This window comes from Pleurodeles waltl, chromosome 6 (assembly GCF_031143425.1).
Source record: "Pleurodeles waltl isolate 20211129_DDA chromosome 6, aPleWal1.hap1.20221129, whole genome shotgun sequence".
Taxonomy (NCBI): domain Eukaryota; kingdom Metazoa; phylum Chordata; class Amphibia; order Caudata; family Salamandridae; genus Pleurodeles; species Pleurodeles waltl.
Window position 1 is genome coordinate 13,460,014 of NC_090445.1, and position 23,016 is coordinate 13,483,029.

Sequence of the window (23,016 nt, forward strand, 5' to 3'; positions counted from 1 at the left end):
TCTTGGTTTGTCCCAAATGCCCAGCAAGGGGAATATCATGGGCTAAGGTCAGAATAAACTCTCTGAACGACTGAGGCACTACCACTCTCCTAGTGGCACCAGGTTTGGGGTCTCTGGCCTCAGTGTACAGGAGTCCATCTTCCCAATAGACCCTATGTGTTCCATTTTTCTTGCCCTTGGACTCTTCGGCAGCTTGCTGCCTAAGGCCTTCAAGAGAGGTACAGGTTTCTTGTCCCTTACACAGCTCCTCCCTTGAGGGTCCCCCTGGGCCTAAGAGCTCAACCTGATAAGGTTCAAGCTCCAAAGGCTCAGTTCCCTCAGAGGGCACAACTTCTTCCTGAGAAGAGAGGTTCTCTTTTTCTGACTGTGTTGCAGTTGGTTTCCCAACTGACTTTCCTTTTCTCTTGGTAGGCTGGGCCATTTTTCCAGACTCCAGCTCTACTTTTTCACCCCGTGCCTTGCATTGTGCTCTTGTTTTCACACACACCAGTTCAGGGATACCCAGCATGGCTGCATGGGTTTTTAGTTCTACCTCAGCCCATGCTGAGGACTCCAGGTCATTTCCAAACAGACAGTCTACTGGGATGTTTGAGGAGACCACCACCTGTTTCAGGCCATTGACCCCTCCCCATTCTAAAGTTACCATTGCCATGGGATGTGCTTTAGTTTGATTGTCAGCATTGGTGACTGTATAAGTTTTTCCAGTCAGGTATTGGCCAGGGGAAACCAGTTTCTCTGTCACCATGGTGACACTGGCACCTGTATCCCTCAGGCCTTCTACACTTGTCCCATTAATAAAGAGCTGCTGCCTGTATTTTTGCATGTTAGGAGGCCAGGCAGCTAGTGTGGCTAAATCCACCCCACCCTCAGAGACTAGAGTAGCTTCAGTGTGGACCCTGATTTGCTCTGGGTACACTGTTGATCCCACTTGGAGACTAGCCATTCCAGTGTTACCTGGATTGGAGTTTGGAGTGGAACTTTTCTTGGGACAGGCCTTGTCTCCAGTTTGGTGTCCAGACTGACTACAGTTTCGACACCAGGCCTTTTTGGGATCAAAGTTTTTACCTTTGTACCCAGGATTGTTTTGTGAAGAGGCTCTGGGCACACCCTCCTGTGCAGGTTTTTGGGGGCCTTTAGAAGACTCTTGACTATTTTTATTTTTGGCTGTCTCACCACCTTTCCCCTGGGGAGGTTTTGTGACCCCTTTCTTTTGGTCACCCCCTGTGGAAGTTTTGGACACCCTAGTCTTGACCCAATGGTCCGCCTTCTTTCCCAATTCTTGGGGAGAAATTGGTCCTAGGTCTACCAGATGCTGATGCAGTTTATCATTGAAACAATTACTTAACAGGTGTTCTTTCACAAATAAATTGTACAGCCCATCATAATTACTTACACCACTGCCTTGAATCCAACCATCTAGTGTTTTTACTGAGTAGTCTACAAAGTCAACCCAGGTCTGGCTCGAGGATTTTTGAGCCCCCCTGAATCTAATCCTATACTCCTCAGTGGAGAATCCAAAGCCCTCAATCAGGGTACCCTTCATGAGGTCATAAGATTCTGCATCTTGTCCAGAGAGTGTGAGGAGTCTATCCCTACACTTTCCTGTGAACATTTCCCAAAGGAGAGCACCCCAGTGAGATCTGTTCACTTTTCTGGTTACACAAGCCCTCTCAAAAGCTGTGAACCATTTGGTGATGTCATCACCATCTTCATATTTAGTTACAATCCCTTTAGGGATTTTCAACATGTCAGGAGAATCTCTGACCCTATTTATGTTGATGCCACCATTGATGGGTCCTAGGCCCATCTCTTGTCTTTCCCTCTCTATGGCTAGGATCTGTCTTTCCAAAGCCAATCTTTTGGCCATCCTGGCTAACTGGATGTCCTCTTCACTGGAGTTATCCTCAGTGATTTCAGAGTTGTTGGTCCCTCCTGTGAGGGAACCAGCATCTCTGACTATTATTTGTGGAGTCAGGGCTTGAGTAGCCCTGCTCTCCCTAAGTAGGACTGGAGGGGGGGAATTTCCCTCCAAGTCACTATCTTCATCCTCTGAGTTGCCACCCTCAGAGGGGTTGGCCTTTTCAAACTCTGCCAAAAGCTCCTGGAGCTGTATTTTGGTAGGTTTGGGGCCCATTGTTATTTTCTTTATTTTACAGAGTGACCTTAGCTCCCTCATCTTAAGATGGAGGTAAGGTGTGGTGTCGAGTTCCACCACAGTCACATCTGTGCTAGACATTTTGCTTCTAAAAGTTGGAATACTTTTTAAGAATCTACAACTGGTTCTAGAATCTAATTCAAACTTTTACAAACTTTTAAACTCTAAAAGAAATGCTAAACAGGATCTAACACAAGGCCCTAGCAGGTCTTTTAAGAATTTAGAAAACTTTTCAAATTGCAAAAATCAATTTCTAATGACAATTTTGGAATTTGTCGTGTGATCAGGTATTGGCTGAGTAGTCCAGCAAATGCAAAGTCTTGTATCCCACCGCTGATCCACCAATGTAGGAAGTTGGCTCTGTATGTGCTATTTCAAAGTAAGGAATAGCATGCACAGAGTCCAAGGGTTCCCCTTAGAGGTAAAATAGTGGTAAAAATAGATAATACTAATGCTCTATTTTGTGGTAGTGTGGTCGAGCAGTAGGCTTATCCAAGGAGTAGTGTTAAGCATTTGTTGTACATACACATAGACAATAAATGAGGTACACACACTCAGAGACAAATCCAGCCAATAGGTTTTGTTATAGAAAAATATCTTTTCTTAGTTTATTTTAAGAACACCAGGTTCAAATTTAACATGTAATATCTTGTTTGAAAGGTATTGCAGGTAAGTACATTAGGAACTTTGAATCATTTCAATTGCATGTATACTTTTCAAGTTATTGACAAATAGCTATTTCAAAAGTGGACACTTAGTGCAATTTTCACAGTTCCTGGGGGAGGTAAGTTTTTGTTAGTTTTACCAGGTAAGTAAGACACTTACAGGGTTCAGTTCTTGGTCCAAGGTAGCCCACCGTTGGGGGTTCAGAGCAACCCCAAAGTCACCACACCAGCAGCTCAGGGCCGGTCAGGTGCAGAGTTCAAAGTGGTGCCCAAAACGCATAGGCTAGAATGGAGAGAAGGGGGTGCCCCGGTTCCGGTCTGCTTGCAGGTAAGTACCCACGTCTTCGGAGGGCAGACCAGGGGGGTTTTGTAGGGCACCGGGGGGGACACAAGCCCACACAGAAATTTCACCCTCAGCAGCGCGGGGGCGGCCGGGTGCAGTGTAGAAACAAGCGTCGGGTTTTCAATGTTAGTCTATGAGAGATCAAGGGATCTCTTCAGCGCTGCAGACAGGCAAGGGGGGGCTTCCTCGGGGAAACCTCCACTTGGGCAAGGGAGAGGGACTCCTGGGGGTCACTTCTGCAGTGAAAGTCCGGTCCTTCAGGTCCTGGGGGCTGCGGGTGCAGGGTCTTTTCCAGGCGTCGGGACTTAGGTTTCAGAGAGTCGCGGTCAGGGGAAGCCTCGGGATTCCCTCTGCAGGCGGCGCTGTGGGGGCTCAGGGGGGACAGGTTTTGGTACTCACAGTCGTAGAGTAGTCCGGGGGTCCTCCCTGAGGTGTTGGTTCTCCACCAGCCGAGTCGGGGTCGCCGGGTGCAGTGTTGCAAGTCTCACGCTTCTTGCGGGGAGTTGCAGGGTTCTTTAAAGCTGCTTCTTGAAACAAAGTTGCAGTCTTTTTGGAGCAGGTCCGCTGTCCTCGGGAGTTCCTTGTCGTCGTCGAAGCAGGGCAGTCCTCAGAGGATTCAGAGGTCGCTGGTCCCTTTGGAAGGCGTCGCTGGAGCAGAGTTCTTTGGAAGGCAGGAGACAGGCCGGTGAGTTTCTGGAGCCAAGGCAGTTGTTGTCTTCTGGTCTTCCTCTGCAGGGGTTTTCAGCTGGGCAGTCCTTCTTCTTGTTGTTGCAGGAATCTAATTTTCTAGGGTTCAGGGTAGCCCTTAAATACTAAATTTAAGGGCGTGTTTAGGTCTGGGGGGTTAGTAGCCAATGGCTACTAGCCCTGAGGGTGGGTACACCCTCTTTGTGCCTCCTCCCAAGGGGAGGGGGTCACAATCCTAACCCTATTGGGGGAATCCTCCATCTGCAAGATGGAGGATTTCTAAAAGTTAGTCACCTCAGCTCAGGACACCTTAGGGGCTGTCCTGACTGGCCAGTGACTCCTCCTTGTTGCTTTCTTTGTTCCCTCCAGCCTTGCCGCCAAAAGTGGGGGCCGTGGCCGGAGGAGGCGGGCAACTCCACTAAGCTGGAGTGCCCTGCTGGGCTGTGACAAAGGGGTGAGCCTTTGAGGCTCACCGCCAGGTGTCACAGCTCCTGCCTGGGGGAGGTGTTAGCATCTCCACCCAGTGCAGGCTTTGTTACTGGCCTCAGAGTGACAAAGGCACTCTCCCCCTGGGGCCAGCAACATGTCTCTAGTGTGGCAGGCTGCTGGAACTAGTCAGCCTACACAGCCAGTCGGTTAAGTTTCAGGGGGCACCTCTAAGGTGCCCTCTGGGGTGTATTTTGCAATAAAATGTACACTGGCATCAGTGTGCATTTATTGTGCTGAGAAGTTTGATACCAAACTTCCCAGTTTTCAGTGTAGCCATTATGGTGCTGTGGAGTTCGTGTTTGACAGACTCCCAGACCATATACTCTTATGGCTACCCTGCACTTACAATGTCTAAGGTTTTGTTTAGACACTGTAGGGGTACCATGCTCATGCACTGGTACCCTCACCTATGGTATAGTGCACCCTGCCTTAGGGCTGTAAGGCCTGCTAGAGGGGTGTCTTACCTATACTGCATAGGCAGTGAGAGGCTGGCATGGCACCCTGAGGGGAGTGCCATGTCGACTTACTCGTTTTGTCCTCACTAGCACACACAAGCTGGCAAGCAGTGTGTCTGTGCTGAGTGAGAGGTCTCCAGGGTGGCATAAGACATGCTGCAGCCCTTAGAGACCTTCCTTGGCATCAGGGCCCTTGGTACTAGAAGTACCAGTTACAAGGGACTTATTTGGATGCCAGGGTCTGCCAATTGTGGATACAAAAGTACAGGTTAGGGAAAGAACACTGGTGCTGGGGCCTGGTTAGCAGGCCTCAGCACACTTTCAATTGTAAACATAGCATCAGCAAAGGCAAAAAGTCAGGGGGCAACCATGCCAAGGAGGCATTTCCTTACAATGGTGAAGATGCTCAGGGTTTGCAATGGATTCCTATGGAGTGGTCCTGATGCAAGGGTGAAAGATGCTGAAGGTGCTCAAGGTTTGCAATGGATTCCTGTGGAGTGGTCCTGATGCAAGGGTGAAAGATGCTGAAGATGCTCAAGGTTTGATATGGATTCCTATTGAGTGGTCCTGATGCAAGGGTGAAGGATGGTGAAGATGCTCAGGGTTTGCAATGGATTCCTATGGAGTGGTCCTGATGCAAGGATGAAGGATGCTTAAGATGCTCAAGGTTTGCAATGGATTCCATTGGAGTGGCCCTGATGCAAGGGTGAAAGATGCTGAAGATGCTCAAGGTTTGCAATGGATTCATGTAGAAGTGTTCCTGATGCAAGGGATGAAGGATGCTGAAGATGCTCAAGGTTTGCAATGGATTCCTGTTGAGTGGTCCTGATGCAAGGGTGAAAGATGCTGAAGATGCTCAAGGGTTGCAATGGATTCCTGTGGAGTGGTCCTGATGCAAGGGTGAAAGATGCTGAAGATGCTCAAGGTTTGATATGGATTTCTATTGAGTGGTCCTGATGCAAGGGTGAAAGATGCTGAAGATGCTCAAGGTTTGCAATGGATTCCTGTTGAGTGGTCCTGATGCAAGGGTGAAAGATGCTGAAGGTGCTCAAGGTTTGCAATGGATTCCTGTGGAGTGGTCCTGATGCAAGGGTGAAAGATGCTCAAGGTTTGATATGGATTCCTATTGAGTGGTCCTGATGCAAGGGTAAAGGATGGTGAAGATGCTCAGGGTTTGCAATGGATTCCTATGGAGTGGCCCTGATGCAAGGATGAAGGATGCTTAAGATGCTCAAGGTTTGCAATGGATTTCTATCTAAGTGGTCCTGAGGCAAAGGTTAAAGACTGCTGAAGATGCTCAAGGTTTGCAATGGATTCCTGTGTCGTGGTCCTCATGCAAGGGTGAAAGATGCTGAAGATGCTCAAGGTTTGCAATGGATTCCTATGGAGTGGTCCTGATGCAAGGGATGAAGGACACTGAAGATGCTCAATGTTTGCATTGGATTCCTGTGGAGTGGTCCTGATGCAAGGGATGAAGGACGCTGAAGATGCTTAAGGTTTGCAATGGATTCCAATGGAGTGGTCCTGATGCAAGGGTGAAAGATGCTGAAGATGCTCAAGGTTTGCAATGGATTCCTGTGGAGTGGTCCTGATGCAAGGGTGAAAGATGCTGAAGATGCTCAAGGTTTGCAATGGATTCCTGTGGAGTGGTCCTGATGCAAGGGATGAAGGACACTGAAGATGCTCAATGTTTGCAATGGATTCCTGTGGAGTGGTCCTGATGCAAGGGATGAAGGACGCTGAAGATGCTCAAGGTTTGCAATGGATTCCTGTGGAGTGGTCCTGATGCAAGGGATGAAGGACGCTGAAGATGCTCAAGGTTTGCCATGGATTCCTATGGAGTGGTCCTGATGCAAGGGATGAAGGATGCTGAAGATGCTCAAAGTTTGCAATGGATTCCTGTAGAAGTGTTCCTGATGCAAGGGATGAAGGATGCTGAAGATGCCCAAAGGATGCAATGAATGTGATGCAGTTGGCCAGGGTCTGCAAGTACTCCTTGGTCCACAAAGGCGGTGAGGTGGTCCTAGTTACAGGTTTGGCGTCCCACAAAGTCCTCTCAGTTCTAGCAGGAGTCCAGTCACTACTGGTCTACCAGTGGCCCAGTATCGTGGTCACAGGCCAGTCCTTCCTGTGTCGATAACTTATGCTCTGGAGGTCCCAGTTGCACTCCTGGGTTCAGTGAACTCTGGTGCAACTTTGTGCGCGGGTCATGGTCCCTTGTGCTGCATGGTGGTGGAATGAAGACTTTAGGCTATCAATTTGCCCCAGCAAGCTTCTTCAGCTGTTGTGTCCCTGCACTGCAAACGTGAGGCCAGTCAGCTGGCCCTTGGAGTCCCTTGGCTTTGACTGACCTCTCCAGACAACTTCTTCTTGAGCAGGACATGGTATGCACAGTCCCTCTCCTTTGCTAGCCACTTTGTGCATTCCACAATAGGTTCAGCAGTGCAGCACATCAGTCCTTCCCATGTCCAGTCTAGATCTGAGTACGGGATGCCATATTAATGGTAAGAAGATGCCCTCAGGGCAGGATACGGTGGGTAGCTAATGGGCTACCAGGTTCCCTCCCACCTGCGTAGTGTGGCATCTGGGCATCCAATGATGCACCATTTTACCCATTTCTGATATGGTAGGACTCCTCTCCTGGCGTGTGGAGCTCCCTATCCCAGCCCAGAGCTGTGGCTACAAAGGGGACTACACGCCCTTGGAAAACTAGTCTGGCAGCTATTTTCTCCCCTTGTCTCTAGTGCCAGCCTGTTTCCCCTTCAAAGTTCTCTTTGGAAGCTTGCCTCTTAGGGCAACACCCATGTTCCTTCCTGTAGGAGGGATTTGACACACCCTTCCAAAGCAGACTCCTATTGTATCCTTTCATGGGAGTTGTTAGCCAGTCTCCACAAGAGGAGAGAAAGTAGTCTTGGTGACAGGACCCTGTGTGCAACCAGTATGGGCACAGGGGACTAAAGGCAACAAAGTGGCAACTTTGCTAAGGCTGCACACTGCAACTTGTTGGATTAATTTTGACCTGGGATGAAGTCGGACTTAATGTAACAAGTTGATCTGATAGAGACACCTAGCTATAGATTAATTACTTTAGATTCCTCCCCAGGCACGAGACGGGATCCTGAAAATTCTTCCTGTAGCACGTCTGCGCTTCAAAAGAGGGTGTTGCGCGACTCCGTATCGATGTAAACCCCCTTGCCGACACACTGGCGTCAGTGCCTCCTTTTTCCGCGCTTGCAACGCGGATCTGGTAACCGTTAGTCAGGCCCTTTTCGTCAGACTTTGAGTTTTTTGTCGATGGAATAGTGTGCTTTTTCCTGTGCATGTCTTCAGAGTTCAAACCCTGTGAGTCCTGTGGATGACATATATCAGCTACGGGACCCACCCACTCGATTTGTATGTGGTGCCTAAGCATGCACCACGACGCTGAAGAGTGCGACTCATGTTGTCTCCGGCAGCAAGATCTGCTGGAGAGCAGTTTGAAGCTTTTAGCGGCACGAATGTCGAAGCCGTCAGTTTTCACATCGATCACTCTCCTCGTACTGAGGTCTGTTCACGGGGACGTTCAAGGAGCCATTCTCATGGACGTCATTCTCTATCAACGTCACAAGGTAAGTCATGACATAAGCAGTCGAAGTTGCGGAAGTTGCCGACTTCGCAGCGAATGGCCTCCCACCATTCCTCGGTTGAGGATTAGAGAACTGAGGCTGCCCTGTGTTTCCCCCATCCTTTCTCGTAGCGACTCGTAACCCAGATGCGTGAATTTTATGATTCACTTCACACTATCTTTGGGAAACCACCTTTCTCTGGAGCGTCTGTGGGCCCCAAAGAGGTGCAAGAGGTCTTTGTAGGAAGCTGGCCTGGTGTGTGGTGGACACCTATGATGTTTGCACCTTATACCAGGTCCAGGCACCTTTATTAGTTAGTAAGACAGTGTCCAGGAAGCCAGCGCTCTCTAGTGGTAGCTGTGGTGAGCAGCCAAGACTTATCTAGGAGGAGTGTAAAGCACTTGCAATGCCACAGTAGTCACACAGTAACTTATCACACATCAAAGGAACCACACAGTGTTGCAAAAATAAAGATACTTTATTACCGCAACACTGAACTATATTACTTATAGGCAGTCTCTCAACTGGAGGGAAGTACATACTATACATACAAGTATTAGGAATTATAGAAAAACAACAAACATTGGCAAGAAATAGCAGAAAATAGCTAGTGCCCTTGGGGTGCAGGGGGGGGCTTATGGGGGAACCATATACTAAAATAGTGGAATGCAAAGATAGGTCCCCCACCCAAGGATGTGGGCTTAGTAAGACGGGAGTTGGGAGAACTCAGGACCCCAAGAGGTGAGTACCTAGGTGACCTCCAGCGACCAGGAGAGCAGAGGTAAGTTACCTGGTCTTTCCAAAGACTAACAAGGGATCTTGGAAAAGGGAGATTGCAAGAGCAGGACCAGTCCAGTGGAACCCAATGGTGGATTCTGGATGAAGAGGACCAGCAAAAGAAGGGGACAGAGCCCAGTCCACGCAAGAGTGTCCAGGTGGGGCAGGAGCCACTACCCACTCTTCTGTGGGTGAAGATCCTGGTCGACGAGGGAAGATGAAGATCAGCAGTGGAGCCCAGGCGCTGCAGGGAGGTCCTCTGAGTCATGCAGATGATGTCCCATGCCGGGTTGCAGAGAGTCAGTGGTCAGGAGGACCCATCAACAAGCTTTGGCAAATGCAAATTTAAGCAGAAGAGGATTTGCAGAGAAGAAGAGGACCAGCAAGGTCCAGTGGACTCGGCCCTTGGAGGGGAGTCCGGGCTGACCCTCAGCAGTTGGAAGAGCCAGCAGACGCAGTTGTATCCCCCACAGGCACCCCACTAGCAGCAGGCACAGTAAGTTGCAGTGACCCCAGTCAGCACACCCGGAGAGGAGTCCCACGTCGCTAGAGCAGCAGAGGAGAGACTGTCCTTGCAAGGATGAAGTGCTGGTGGCTGGGGCTACTTGGAGCCTGAAGATCCCTTGGAGCAGGAGTCAACGAGCTTTGGCTGCTGCAAGAGTCGCAGTGCACAGGGGTACGGTCTTGCAAGGAAAGGCAAGGGCTTACAGTCTCTCAACTTAGGCAGAAAGGACCAAGAGGACCACTCAGAACCACTGTAGAAAAGTAGCCTCTTTTTGGCATGGTTACCCACACTTTTTGCCTTCTGTCACTGTGTTTTGACTGTGTTCACTGGGGTCCTTCTAACCAGGGCCCCAGTGACTGTCTTCTTTCTCTCTAAATTTAGTTGCTTAGGACTTTACTCACCCCACAATTGACATATTGGTGCCCCCATGTAAGTCCCTAGTATTGTTGCTCCTACCAGTTTGCAGGGTTTTCCAGGCAGCCCGTCCTGCTGCCAACCTACAGACAGGTTTCTGCCCTCCTGCTGCTTGACCAGCTCAAGCCCAGGAAGGCAGAACAAATGATTTCCTTTAGGCGAGGGAAGCAACACCCTCTCCCTTTGGAAATAGGTGTTAAGTGGCTTGGGAGGGGTAGCTTCCCCAACCCACTTGTATGCTTTAAAGGGCACATTTGGTGCCCTCCTTGCATACATCAGTTTGCACCAGTCCAGAGACCCCCGGTCCCTGCTCTGGCGTGTAATTCGACAATGGAAAGGGGGGTAACCACTCCCCTGTCCAGCACCACCAGGTGGCCACTTGATTCTGCTGTCTTGAATCCAAGGTGGGCCGAGGCCCCTGGGAGCATCGGAGTAGCCAGGTCAAGGAGGCACCTCCTGATAGGTGCTTACCTTGCTAGGTGACCAATACCCCTTCCTGGACTGTTTAGGGTCTCCCTCTTGGGTTGGTCCTCAGATTCGACATGCAAGATTCCTGCATGAATACTATGCATCGTTTACTTAATCTTCTGGCCACTGGAGCTGCAACTGGACCCTGCAGGAACCGAGAATCTGCAGCTACAGAAACAACTCTGCTCTGCAACATTGTTTCTCCGGCTCTTTCGAGCAACTGCAACATTTCCCTGGCTGTGCATCCTCTGAGGGCGACGCGTCTTCAGCCGGCACAAGAAGCAGGAAAGAATCTCCCTTGGATTGAAGGAGTCACTCCTCTGCATCCGCTGGCACCAAAAGCAACGACGACCGGCTGCGTGGATCTTCTCTCCTCCGGAGCTGCGTGGATCCTGCATCACGGGTGGTGGCTTGGAGTGGTCCTGTTTGTCCTCTCTACCAGCTATCCAACTTGGGAGAGGGTAAGCCCTTTCCTCTCCATGCAGGATAGCACCCCTGTGCCCCACGGCTCTTGCAGCTCCTCCTCCAAGGGGATCTTCAGGCTCTGTGTAACCCCAACACTCTTCCCTGCAACGCACAGTGTCGTGTTTGCTGCTCCTTTCCTGTGACTCTCTCAGCTGATGAGGGTCACCTTAGACTCCCCATTGTGGGTTGAGTCCTCTGGGCCTTGGTGATCCTCTTCAGCCTTGCAAAACTGTTTTCATAGTTTCTTTCATTTGCCAAAGTTTGTTGGTAGTATTCCCGCACCACTTACTGACGGCAACCCATCTGCTGACGTGGGACATCGACTGCATCACTTCTGGTACTCTTCTCCTGCTCCGGTGCTGCACTGCTGACCTTCTTTGTCCACCGTCGACCTGGTCCTGCATCCACAGAAGAGTGGGTAGTGGCTCCTGTCAAACCCAGACACTCCAACTCACACTGGACGTGGTCCCCTTCTTCTGCAGGTCCTCTTCTGTAGGTCCTCTTCTGTCAGGATCGACGTTTAGGTTCTTCCAGTCTTGGTTGGGTCTTGCACAATCCTTTTCCAAACTCCTCCTGCTGGTTTTGGGAAATGGAATCTGGGATTTGTACCCTCTCATTTAGGGGCATGAACCCTGCCCTTTGGCTGAAGGGCCTACCAGAGGGGTGACTTGTAGTTTCTAAGTGCAGTGACCAGGATATAAGGTAAACCTAGTGACCAGGATATAAGGTAAACCTATATTGGCGGGGGACACGTGAACTCAGCCTGGACGATCAGCTGTTTTTTTAATAATAGACAAAATGAAAGGCAGGGCTGTGCACAAGAGGCCATTGTCCAGATGGATCGTTCTGTGCATAAAAATCTGGTACTCCATGGCAAACAGAGCCTCCCGAAGGTATTAAAGCTAATTCCACTTGAGCAAAGTCTTCCACTTCTGCCTTAGCTAAGGGAGTACCTGCGGTTGACATCTGTAAAGCAGCAAGTTGAGCCTCCCTACACACCTTTGGAAAGCACTATTGCTTAGACTCCGAGATGAGGTGGGACAGTCACTTTGCTCATTCTGTTTTGCAAGATTTTTCGGTATAGGCAGGCAAGCACCTGCCTCCGAGAGCGGGACTGCTTGAGGATTCTATTCAAAAGGTGAGGAATCCACAGGTAGATGTGTCTGAAGAACAAGCTACTTACCTTGGGTAATACTTTCTCTGCTGCATACAGTATCTACCTGTGGATTCCTCACTGACCCACCCGCCTTCCCGTTGCCAGTTTGTATTTACCCAAAAAGCTGTTTGTGTATTATGTGTATATTTTATATTGCATATACATGATGAGTATATATGTAAATCATTGAGTTGAGTTTGCAACATGATGTTGCATTGGTAATGTTGGTTTCACCCCCTCGCCTTGAATGCACGAAAAAAGTGGGTGGAAACTGACGGCAGCAGGGCAATAAGGAATTCTTATGGCTCCAGTGACGTCACACGGAGTCGCATGCAGAGCCCTTCTAGTGTGACATTCTCGTCGACATGGAGCGCTATGAAGAAATGTTTCCGTGGAATGCTGGTGCATTGGGAAATTCAAAATTTGAGGAATCCAGACATAGATACTGTTTCCACCAGAAAAAGCGCTACTGAAGATAAGTAACTTGTTCTTTAGGTCTCCTTATTTTTTATTCCAGGACTGGTGGTATCTTTAAGTGCAAAGTGCAAAAACTTTTATTCCTAACATCCTTAGTTTCAGACCAGGTGTGTCACAATAGATGCTGGGTACCAGTATCCTTGGCTTGTTTCTCATCAGTTGTACCCGTTTGTTGACAGACCAGAACACTTCAGAAAAACCCAAATCTACCTTCGCAAACACTTGCTGTACAGCCAATATAGCTTGTTTACTGAAAGCTAGCACTCAGTGCAGGGGTGTGAGGTAAAGACACAGTTGAGGTTGCAACTTGGGTCAGGAATGTGCTTGGACCTCCTCATTCTGCTTACGTACTTGAATCTACTATGTAATTACCTGCTAAAACATGTATTTTTTAAAGTGAAGCCTTGACTGGACTTTGACGTTATGTAGTTTGTGTGTCACTCGTTCAGAGTTTCTAAGCCCCTCCACCTCCTGGTGTAGACTCTGACCCCTCAGCCTCTACCTGGAGTGTTAGAAGGTTAAAACAGGCTCAAGGCTATCCAGTTTGAACTTTACCAGAATCACAACTTCCCTTTCTTCTTCCCTTAACGCCACGTGAGGTATAAAATACTTATATGGCGTATTTTATTATGTTAAAAACTTAAAAGGTTTGCTTTGTGTTGTGGAAGGAGGCTGCCCTGCATGACTCGTGGAATGAATTTTTGGGTGAATTTCCTTTGTTGATAGAATGTTACATGACCGGTTCTGTTGCACTTTTAACGTGTTTTTTATCAGTTTTGTGTGCATCATTTTTCTGAAAACGTCCATGACTGATGTCTGGGAATTGTTGCTATAGTTGGAATCAATGAGTATGTTTGATGCTTGAGAGCTCTAGTTACAGGTATGTAACCTTTTCACGTGTAAAGTTGATTTGTCAGTTACCTGAGTTCTTTCATGTCCTCCAACTTTGTCCTATAATTCTGAGCTCTTCCTTCTCTTTTGAGCCTGTTCTCCTGCGACGCGCCGCCCCCTCATCTGTCTGATTGCCCCCGCTCTCTTTTCTCTGCAGGAGCTCATGGCAATAACCTGATTGCTGTCTTGGCCAAATATATCTACCACAAACATGACCCAGCCCTTCCGCGCCTTGCCATCCAGCTACTGAAACGCCTCGCTACGGTAGGGCCATGGTCATGGGTTTGGAGGGTGTGACAGACTGTTAGTTCATAGATGTTCTGAGCAGTGGGTATTGGCTTGAATCGCTACCATTCTTGGAAGAAATACAGTATCTTTCTACCTTGTGCCCTGTGTTGTCTCCTTTACCAGCCACCAAGCTCCTGCATCAGTTACTAGGAGTTGTACTACTGTAAGAAACTCACCTTTTCTCTCCGGATTTGTTTGCAACTTGTCACAAACTCTTAGCTGTCACAGTGGGGCTGTCCTCTCTGTGTGCGCAGTGGCTATTTGGTGCCAATCACTCATGAAATAAACATTTTTACTTTACTGTGCAGGTAGCCCCAATGTCTGTGTACGCCTGTCTCGGAACTGAGGCTGCTGCCATCCGCGATGCATTCCTCACCCGCATGCAAAGTCGAACAGAGGATATGCGTATTAAGGTCATGATATTGGAGTTTCTCACAGTTGCAGTGGAAACACAGCCAGGCCTCATTGAGCTCTTCTTGAACCTTGAAGTGAAAGATGCAAGCAAAGGGTCCAAGGTCAGATGGCTTGTCAATAGGGCTGTGGGTGCATCAAATCTTTTGCTAACATCTGCCACTCATTGCTTGCTGTCTTTGCTTTTGCCACAGGAATTCAGCCTGGGGGAGTGGAGTTGCTTGCAGGTGGTACTGGAACTGATCGACTCAAAGCAGCAGGGGCACTACTGGTGCCCCCCTCTCCTGCATCGTGCTGCCATTGCCTTTCTTCATGCCCTGTGGCAGGACCGTCGGGATAGTGCCATGACTGTCCTCAGGATCAAGTGAGTCCTAACTTTCTAACACCAATTTTATCTTCCCCCACTACGTTGGGGCACAAAAGTACACTCTTTTGCTGGTTTAAATCACAACTTAGCTGCCTCTATGCACCCTAGATCATGGAGCAATAGTGGAGGGGAACATCTGCTAAAACAAGAAGCTTTTAGAAGAATCTGAACTTGGTAATGGTTATTCTTAGACTGACTATATAGCAGCAGAAACTTCTAAATCTCAGGTCCTGTATGAGAGGGTAATAATCAACATGGGCATAGCGACAGTATGGGATTCTAGCAAAGCAGAATTCTTACAGCTGAAGCAGTGCTTTAAATGGAGCTACCTGTCCCATCTGCACACAGTACAGTTTACAAATAGTTTGATAGAGGCATCCATAGCTCTTTGCCTCAGCTAAGAACAGCAGAATAGTTATGCATCATCTGAAATTTCACTCATGAGCATTAAGTAACTGAGGTTCGCAAATTCTAGTCTTAAATGCACTAAAGTGCTATGGCCTGGTTTGGAGATACATTTTAGGTCTTTTCTCAGATTACGTTTGGAAAGGCAGTCTGTGTTAGGACAGGTGAACTCCATATTCCCCAACTGAGGCACAGTTTTTGTCTGATAGAGACATCTAGCTGCAACGTCCTCTCTTGAATATTCTCCAGGTGTAGGAAATTGGCATCTTTCTAGCATAATTACCCCCACTTTTTGCCTGGTGTCATTGTGTTTAGACTGGTACACTGGGATCCTGCTAACCAGGGCCCCAGTGTCTGTGCTCTCTCCTCTTTATTTAATTGTATGGTAACTTTTACACCCTGCAATTGGCATACTGGTCCGCTCATGTAAATCCCTAGTATGAGAGTTACCCAGGGCATTGGTACACCAGGGTTCTCCCATGGACATGTATTATACCACCCAGTGCAAACTGTCTGCAGGCCTGCTTTTGCAGCTTACTTGAAATGGTGCATGCACCTTTCACTTAAGATGTAAGACTTGCCTTATATCGCGGTCACTGCACTTGGTCACCCCTCTGATAGGCCCTTTGCTCACGGACAGGGTGCAATGTCCTGAGGTTGAGGGCACCCTTGCATGAGCAGGGTACCCCTACAGTTCCAAGACTCATTCCCTGGGCTTTGCAATTGCGGGGTAGCCATTTAAGGGTATGTAGTGGACACTGGTCAACACGAGTAGTCCAACTAAATAATGGTGTCACCAAAGCCAGGCATGTTTGGTATCAATCATGTTTCAATCATGCAACTACATGGATTCCAGTGTTAGTTACATGATACCCTGTACTCTGGGGGTTCTTTAGAGGATTCCCCAGATCTGCCTGTACAGCCTTGCAGGGTCTGCATGCCAGCCCGTGCTGTTGCCAACCCTAGACACTGTTCTGCCCTCCTGCAGATGAGCCTAGCTCGAGCAGGGGAAGGCAGAACAAAGGATGTCCTGTAGGGAAAAGGTGTGACCACCTCTCCCTTTGACACAGGTGTCTCTGGGCTGGGCTGGGGTGGCCTCTCAGCACCACCATACTGGTTTTGGAGGGCACATCCCGCCTAGGTAAGTGGAATGTGTAGAGGGGAGCTGGGGGTACTAGGGAACCCCAAAGGTAAGTACCACAGTGCCCCCTAGCGTTCAGGAAGAAAGGAATAAGTTACTGTTTTTCCCCAAACCAGCCACAAGGAAGGAAAAGAAGAAAATGCAATACCCAGACAAGACTGCAAGAAGCCGGCGGGGATTCCTGAAGAGGAAGACCTGTGGAGGAAGGAGGCCAAGTCCAGAAGTCACAGAAGAGTCTGAGGGGAGCAGGAGCTACTACCCACCCAGCTGTGGTTGCAGGACTTGGTCGACAGTAGGACAAAGACTGTCAGGAATGCAGCCATGTTCCTGGAGGATGCAGTAGACGTCCCATGCGGATGGATGATTGCAGTTGGTCAAGTGGCATGGAAAAGCCATCAACAAGCCTTGGCAAAGGCAGAAGTTGCAGTGAAGCAAAAATGGAGCTGCCGGGGACCAGCAAGGTACAGTAGGACTCAACCCACAGGTGGAGTCCTAGGGGGACCCTCAGCAAGGCAGAGAGTCCACAGAAGAAGAGGGAGCCCCCGCAGGAGGCCCACTGGAAAACCCCAGGAGGCTAGTAGGAGCAATGCTGGGGATCCTCTTCGTAGTCTCCAGAGTGCATGGAATCATACTTCCAATACTGGCAACAACACTGGAGTGTGATGTTTGATACCAAAAATGTCTAGGTTTCGAGTTACCATTATGTACCTTGACATAAGTAGTGACCAATGTCCAGTACACGCATAAAATGGCGTCCCCACACTCAGGAAGTCCAGGAAAATGGAACTGGTGTTTGTGGGGGCACCTCTGCTAGTGCAGGGGTGCCCTCACACACAGGTACTTGCACCCTGCCCTCTGGGCTAGGAGGGCCTGCCATAGGGGTGACTTACAGTGACCTGGTGCAGTGACCTGTAGTGAAAGTGTGCATGCACCCTTTCACGCAGGCTGCAATGGCAGGCCTGCAGATACACTTTGTATGGGCTCCCCATGGGTGGCACAATACATGCTGCAGCAAATAGGGAAGCCCTGGTGCTGCAGTTCTCTGGGTACCATATACTAGGGACTTACATGGGGGCACCAGTATGCCAATTGTTGGGTGAAAATGGTACAAGTTACCAAGTTAGAAGGGAGAGAGCATAATGACTGTCGACCTGGCTAGCAGGATCCCATTGAACACAGTCAAACACTCTGACAACAGACAAATAACTCACTGATGGTGAGTGGTGCCAGACTGCAGAAAGTGGCATGAAGTACAAACAGGGCACACTTACTGCATACCTATCCCTGAGCTGTAGAGTACCCTGACTTTTTGCCTTTGCTGATGCCAAGTTATGATTTGAAAGTGTGCTGAGGCCTGCTAACCAGGCCCCAGCACCAGTGTTCTTTCCCTAACCTGTACCTTTGTTTTCCACAATTGGCACACCCTGGCATCCAGATAAGTGCCTTGTAACTGGTACCACTGGTACCAAGGGCCCTGATGCCAGGGAAGGTCTCTAAGGGCTGCAGCATATCTTATGCCACCCTGGGGACCCCTCACTCAGCACAGACATACTGCTTGCCAGCTTGTGTGTGCTGGTGGGGAGAAAATGACTAAGTCGACATGGCACTCCCCTCAGGGTGCCATGCCAACCTCACACTGCCTATAGGTATAGATAAGTCACCCCTCTAGCAGGCCTTACAGCCCTAAGGCAGGGTGCAATATACCATAGGTGAGGGCATAAGTGCATGAGCACTATGCCCCTACAGTGTCTAAGCAAAACCTTAGACATTGTAAGTGCAGGGTAGCCATAAGAGTATATGGTCTGGGAGTCTGTCATGCACGAACTCCACAGCACCATAATGGCTACACTGAAAACTGGGAAGTTTGGTATCAAACTTCTCAGCACAATAAATGCACACTAATGCCAGTGTACATTTTATTGTAAAATACACCCCAGAGGGCATCTTAGAGATGCCCCCTGAAACCATACCCGACTACCAGTGTGGGCTGATCAGTTTAAGCAGCCTGCCACACACCAGACATGTTGCTGGCCACATGGGGGAGAGTGACTTTGTCAGTCTGTGGCTATTAACAAAGCCTGTACTGGGTGGAGGTGCCTCTCACCTCCCCCTGCAGGAACTGTAACACCTGGCGGTGAGCCTCAAAGGCTCACCCCCTTTGTTACAGCACCCCAGGGTACTCCAGCTAGTGGAGTTGCCTGCCCCCTCTGGCCACGGCCCCAGTTTTGGGCGGCAAGGCCGGAGGAGATAATGAGAAAAACAAGGCCAGTCAGGACAGCCCCTAATGTGTCCTGAGCTGAGGTGACTCTGACTTTTAGACTTGCAGATGGAGGATTCCCCCAATAGGATTAGGGATGTGCCCCTCTCCCCTCAGGGAGGAGGCACAAAGAGGGTGTAGCCACCCCCAGGGCTAGTAGCCATTGGCTACTAACCCCCCCCAGACCTAAACACACCCCTAAATCGAGTATATAGGGGCTCCCAGAACCTAGGTAACTAGATTCCTGCAACCTAAGACGAAGGACTGCTGAGCTGAAAAACCTGCAGAGAAGACGGAGACACCAACTGCTTTGGCCCCAGCTCTACCGGCCTGTCTCCCCACTTCAAAAGAACTGCTACAGCGACGCGTTCCACAGGGTCCAGCGACCTCTGAAGCCTCAGAGGACTACCCTGCATCTAAAAGGACCAAGAACTCCAGAGGACAGCGGCTCTGCTCCAAGGAAGAAGCATATTTGCAACAAAGAAGCAACTTTGAAAGAACACACGTTTCCCGCCGGAAGCGTGAGACTTTGCACTCTGCACCCGATGCCCCTGGCTCGACTTGCGGAGAACCAACCAACACTACAGGGAGGACTCCCCGGCGACTGCGAGCCCGTGTGTAGCCAGAGTTGACCCCCCTGAACTCCCACACCGACTCCTGCAGAGGGAATCCAGAGGTTCCCCCTGACCACGACTGCCTGCTTCTAAGAACCAGACGCCTGGTAAGGACACTGCACCCGCAGCCCCCAGGACCTGAAGGATCCGACCTCCAGAACCCCCCCCCCCCCCGGTCTGCCCTCCGAAGTCGAGGGTACCTACATGCTGGCAGACTGGAACCGGGGCACCCCCTTCACCATTAAAGCCTATGCGTTTTGGGCACCACTTTGACCTCTGAACCTGACCAGCCCTGAGCTGCTGGTGTGGTAACTTTGGGGTTGCTCTGAACCCCCAACGGTGGGCTACCTTGGACCCAACTTTGAACCCTGTAGGTGGTTTACTTCCCAGTTTTAAAATAGCTTATTGCCATTTGTGTGAAAATTGTATATGCTATTTTGCTAATTCAAAGTTCCTAAGTGAAATACCTTTCATTTAAAGTATTGTTTGTAAATCTTGAACCTATGGTTCTTAAAATAAACTAAGAAAATATATTTTTCTATATAAAAACCTATTGGCCTGGAATTGTCTTTGAATGTGTGTTCCCCATTTATTGCCTGTGTGTGTACAACAAATGCTTAACACTACCCTCTGATAAGCCTACTGCTTGACCACACTACCACAAAATAGAGCATTTGAATTATCTCTTTTTGCCACTATCTTACCTCTAAGGGGAACCCTTGGACTCTGTGCATGCTATTTCTTACTTTGAAATAGTACATACAGAGCCAACTTCCTACACCTGCCATCAGTGTTCGTCTCACTTGCATGTCAGAGACACAGTCCAATAGCCCCTATTGCAAGGCTGAATTGATGGCATATGGTAGTGAAGGAAAACATGATATCCTCGCTTTATATTCACTTAATGAAAATGCCCCCTTTAAGATGCAGTGTTAGATGTTTCTCATAGTGTAGCTTCCCATCACTCTAAAGGCAGGGCGTAGCTCTGGATAGTCTGATTTTTGATCAGCAGTTGTCACAAATTCACTAGTTACCTAATGTGAGGTGAATAAAGTCTTGTTTGTTTCCACAGGCCCAAGTTCTGGGAGAATTTAACAAGCCCTCTCTTCGGAATCCTTTCTCCACCGGTGGAGACCTCGGAGGTGAGCCCCCAGTATATCAGTAATGTATGTTTGGAACACCTTAGACTGAGGAGAGAATCTGCATCAGTGCCTGTGAATGTGGGGATGAGTATTGTATTCTTTGCCTCTCTTGAATGGATTTCAAACTCCTTCCTTGTTCTTAGCACTTGACCATCCTACTTATTGGATCATTTCTGTGTGTTTTAAAATCCTTGGGTTTACATGAGCCCTTACACCCTGGACTCTGTTACTAGAGATACTAGCTGCACAGCCCTTACACCCTGAACTCTATTACTAAAGATGTTGGTACTAGCTGCAGAGCCCTTACACCCTGAACTCTGTAACTAGAGATACTAGCTGCAAAGCCCTTACACCCTGAACGCTGTACTAGAGATACTAGCTGCAGTGCCCTTACACCCTGAACTCTCTTACAAGAGATACTAGCTGTAGAGCCCTTACACCCTGAACTCTCTTACAAGAGATACTAGCTGCAGAGCCCTTACACCCTAAACTCTTACTAAAGATGTCCGTACTAGCTGCAGAGCCCTTACACCCTAAACTCTCTTACTAGAGATACTAGCTGCAGAGCCCTTACACCCTGAACTCTGTAACGAGAGATACTAGCTGCAGAGCCCTTACACCCTGAACTGTCTTACTAGAGATAGTAGCTGCAGAGCCCTTACACCCTGAACTCTGTAACTAGAGATACTAGCTGCAGAGCCCTTACACCCTGAACTCTGTAACTAGAGATACTAGCTGCAGAGCCCTTACACCCTGAACTCTCTACTAGAGATACTAGCTGCAGAGCCCTTACACCCTGAACTCTCTACTAGAGATTCTAGCTGCAGAGCCCTTACACCCTGAACTCTCTACTGGAGATGCTAGCTGCAGAGCCCTTACACCCTGAACTCTGTAGAAGAGATTCTAGCTGCAGATTACACCCTGAACGCTGTACTAGAGATACTAGCTGCAGAGCCCTTACACCCTAAACTCTCTTACTAAAGATGTCCGTACTACCTGCAGAGCCCTTACACCCTGAACTCTCTTACAAGAGATTCTAGCTGCAGAGCCTTTACACCCTGAACTCTCTACTAGAGATTCTAGCTGCAGAGCCCTTACACCCTGAACTCTGTAACTATAGATACTAGCTGCAGAGCCCTTACACCCTGAACTCTCTACTAGAGATACTAGCTGCAGAGCCCTTACACCCTGAACTCTCTTACAAGAGATACTAGCTGCAGAGCCCTTACACCCTGAACTCTTACTAGAGATACTAGCTGCAGAGCCCTTACACCCTAAACTCTTTTACAAGAGATACTAGCTACAGAGCCCTTACACCCTGAACTCTTACTAGAGATTCTAGCTACAGAGCCCTTCACCCTGAACTCGCTTACTAAAGATGTCTGTACTAGCTGCAGAGCCCTTACACCCTGAACTCTCTACTAGAGATTCTAGCTGCAGAGCCCTTACACCCTGAACTCTGTAACTATAGATACTAGCTGCTGAGCCCTTACACACTGAACGCTGTACTAGAGATACTATCTGCAAAGCCCTTACACCCTGAACTCTGTACTAGAGATTCTAGCTGCAGAGCCCTTACACCATGAACGCTGTACTAGATTCTAGCTGCAGAGCCCTTACACCCTGAACGCTGTACTAGAGATACTAGCTGCAGAGCCCTTACACCCTGAACTCTCTTACAAGAGATACTAGTTGCAGAGCCCTTACACTCTGAACTCTCTACTAGAGATTCTAGCTGCAGAGCCCTTACACCCTGAACTCTGTACTAGTTTCTAGCTGCCAAGCCCTTACACCCTGAACTCTCTTATTAAAGATGTCCGTACTAGCTGCAGAGCCCTTACACCCTGAACTCTCTACTAGAGATTCTAGCTGCAGAGCCCTTACACCCTGAACTCTTACAAAAGATACTAGCTGCAGAGCCCTTACACCCTGAACTGTCTTACTAGAGATTCTAGCTGCAGAACCCTTACACCCTGAACTCTGTAACTAGAGATACTAGCTGCAGAGCCCTTACACCCTGAACTCTTACATGAGATACTAGCTGCAGAGCCCTTACACCCTGAACTGTCTTACTAGAGATTCTAGCTGCAGAACCCTTACACCCTGAACTCTGTAACTAGAGATACTAGCTGCAGAGCCCTTACACCCTGAACTCTTACATGAGATACTAGCTGCAGAGCCCTTACACCCTGAACTCTGTACTAGAGATACTAGCTGCAGAACCCTTACACCCTGAACTCTGTAACTAGAGATACTAGCTGCAGAGCCCTTACACCCTGAACTCTTACAAGAGATACTAGCTGCAGAGCCCTTACACCCTGAACTCTTAAAGAGATACTAGCTGCAGAGCCCTTACACCCTGAACTCTCAAAGAGATACTAGCTGCAGAGCCCTTACACCCTAAACTCTCTTACTAAAGATGTTCGTACTAGCTGCAGAGCCCTTACACCCTGAACTCTCTTACTAAAGATGTCCATACTAGCTGCAAAGCCCTTACACCCTGAACTCTGTACTAGAGATTCTAGCTGCAGAACCCTTACACCCTGAACTCTTACAAAAGATTCTAGCTGCAGAACCCTTACACCCTGAACTCTTACAAAAGATACTAGCTGCAGAGCCCTTACACCCTGAACTGTCTTACTAGAGATTCTAGCTGCAGAGCCCTTACACCCTGAACTCTCTTACTAAAGATGTCCGTTCTAGCTGCAGAGGCTAGAGACCCTGAACTCTCTACTAGAGATTCTAGCTGCAGAGCCCTTACACCCTGAACTCTGTAACTATAGGTTCGATGGCATCTGTCGCTGTAGATACGCATGTTTTGCAATAGCTCGCCATCTGG

General features: G+C 48.8%; 1 protein-coding gene across 3 annotated transcripts in view; it reads left to right on the forward strand.

Moving 5' to 3' along the window:
• The window catches only part of NUP188 (nucleoporin 188), a 642,545-nt gene that overhangs the window by 501,193 nt on the left and 118,336 nt on the right, over positions 1 to 23,016 (forward strand). For all 3 annotated transcript variants that reach the window (XM_069237029.1, XM_069237030.1, XM_069237031.1), the window contains exons 25-28: positions 13,710 to 13,816; positions 14,149 to 14,355; positions 14,446 to 14,615; positions 20,108 to 20,177. In XM_069237029.1, the coding sequence (XP_069093130.1) occupies positions 13,710 to 13,816; positions 14,149 to 14,355; positions 14,446 to 14,615; positions 20,108 to 20,177 (554 nt within the window). The remainder of the gene's footprint in view (positions 1 to 13,709; positions 13,817 to 14,148; positions 14,356 to 14,445; positions 14,616 to 20,107; positions 20,178 to 23,016) is intronic.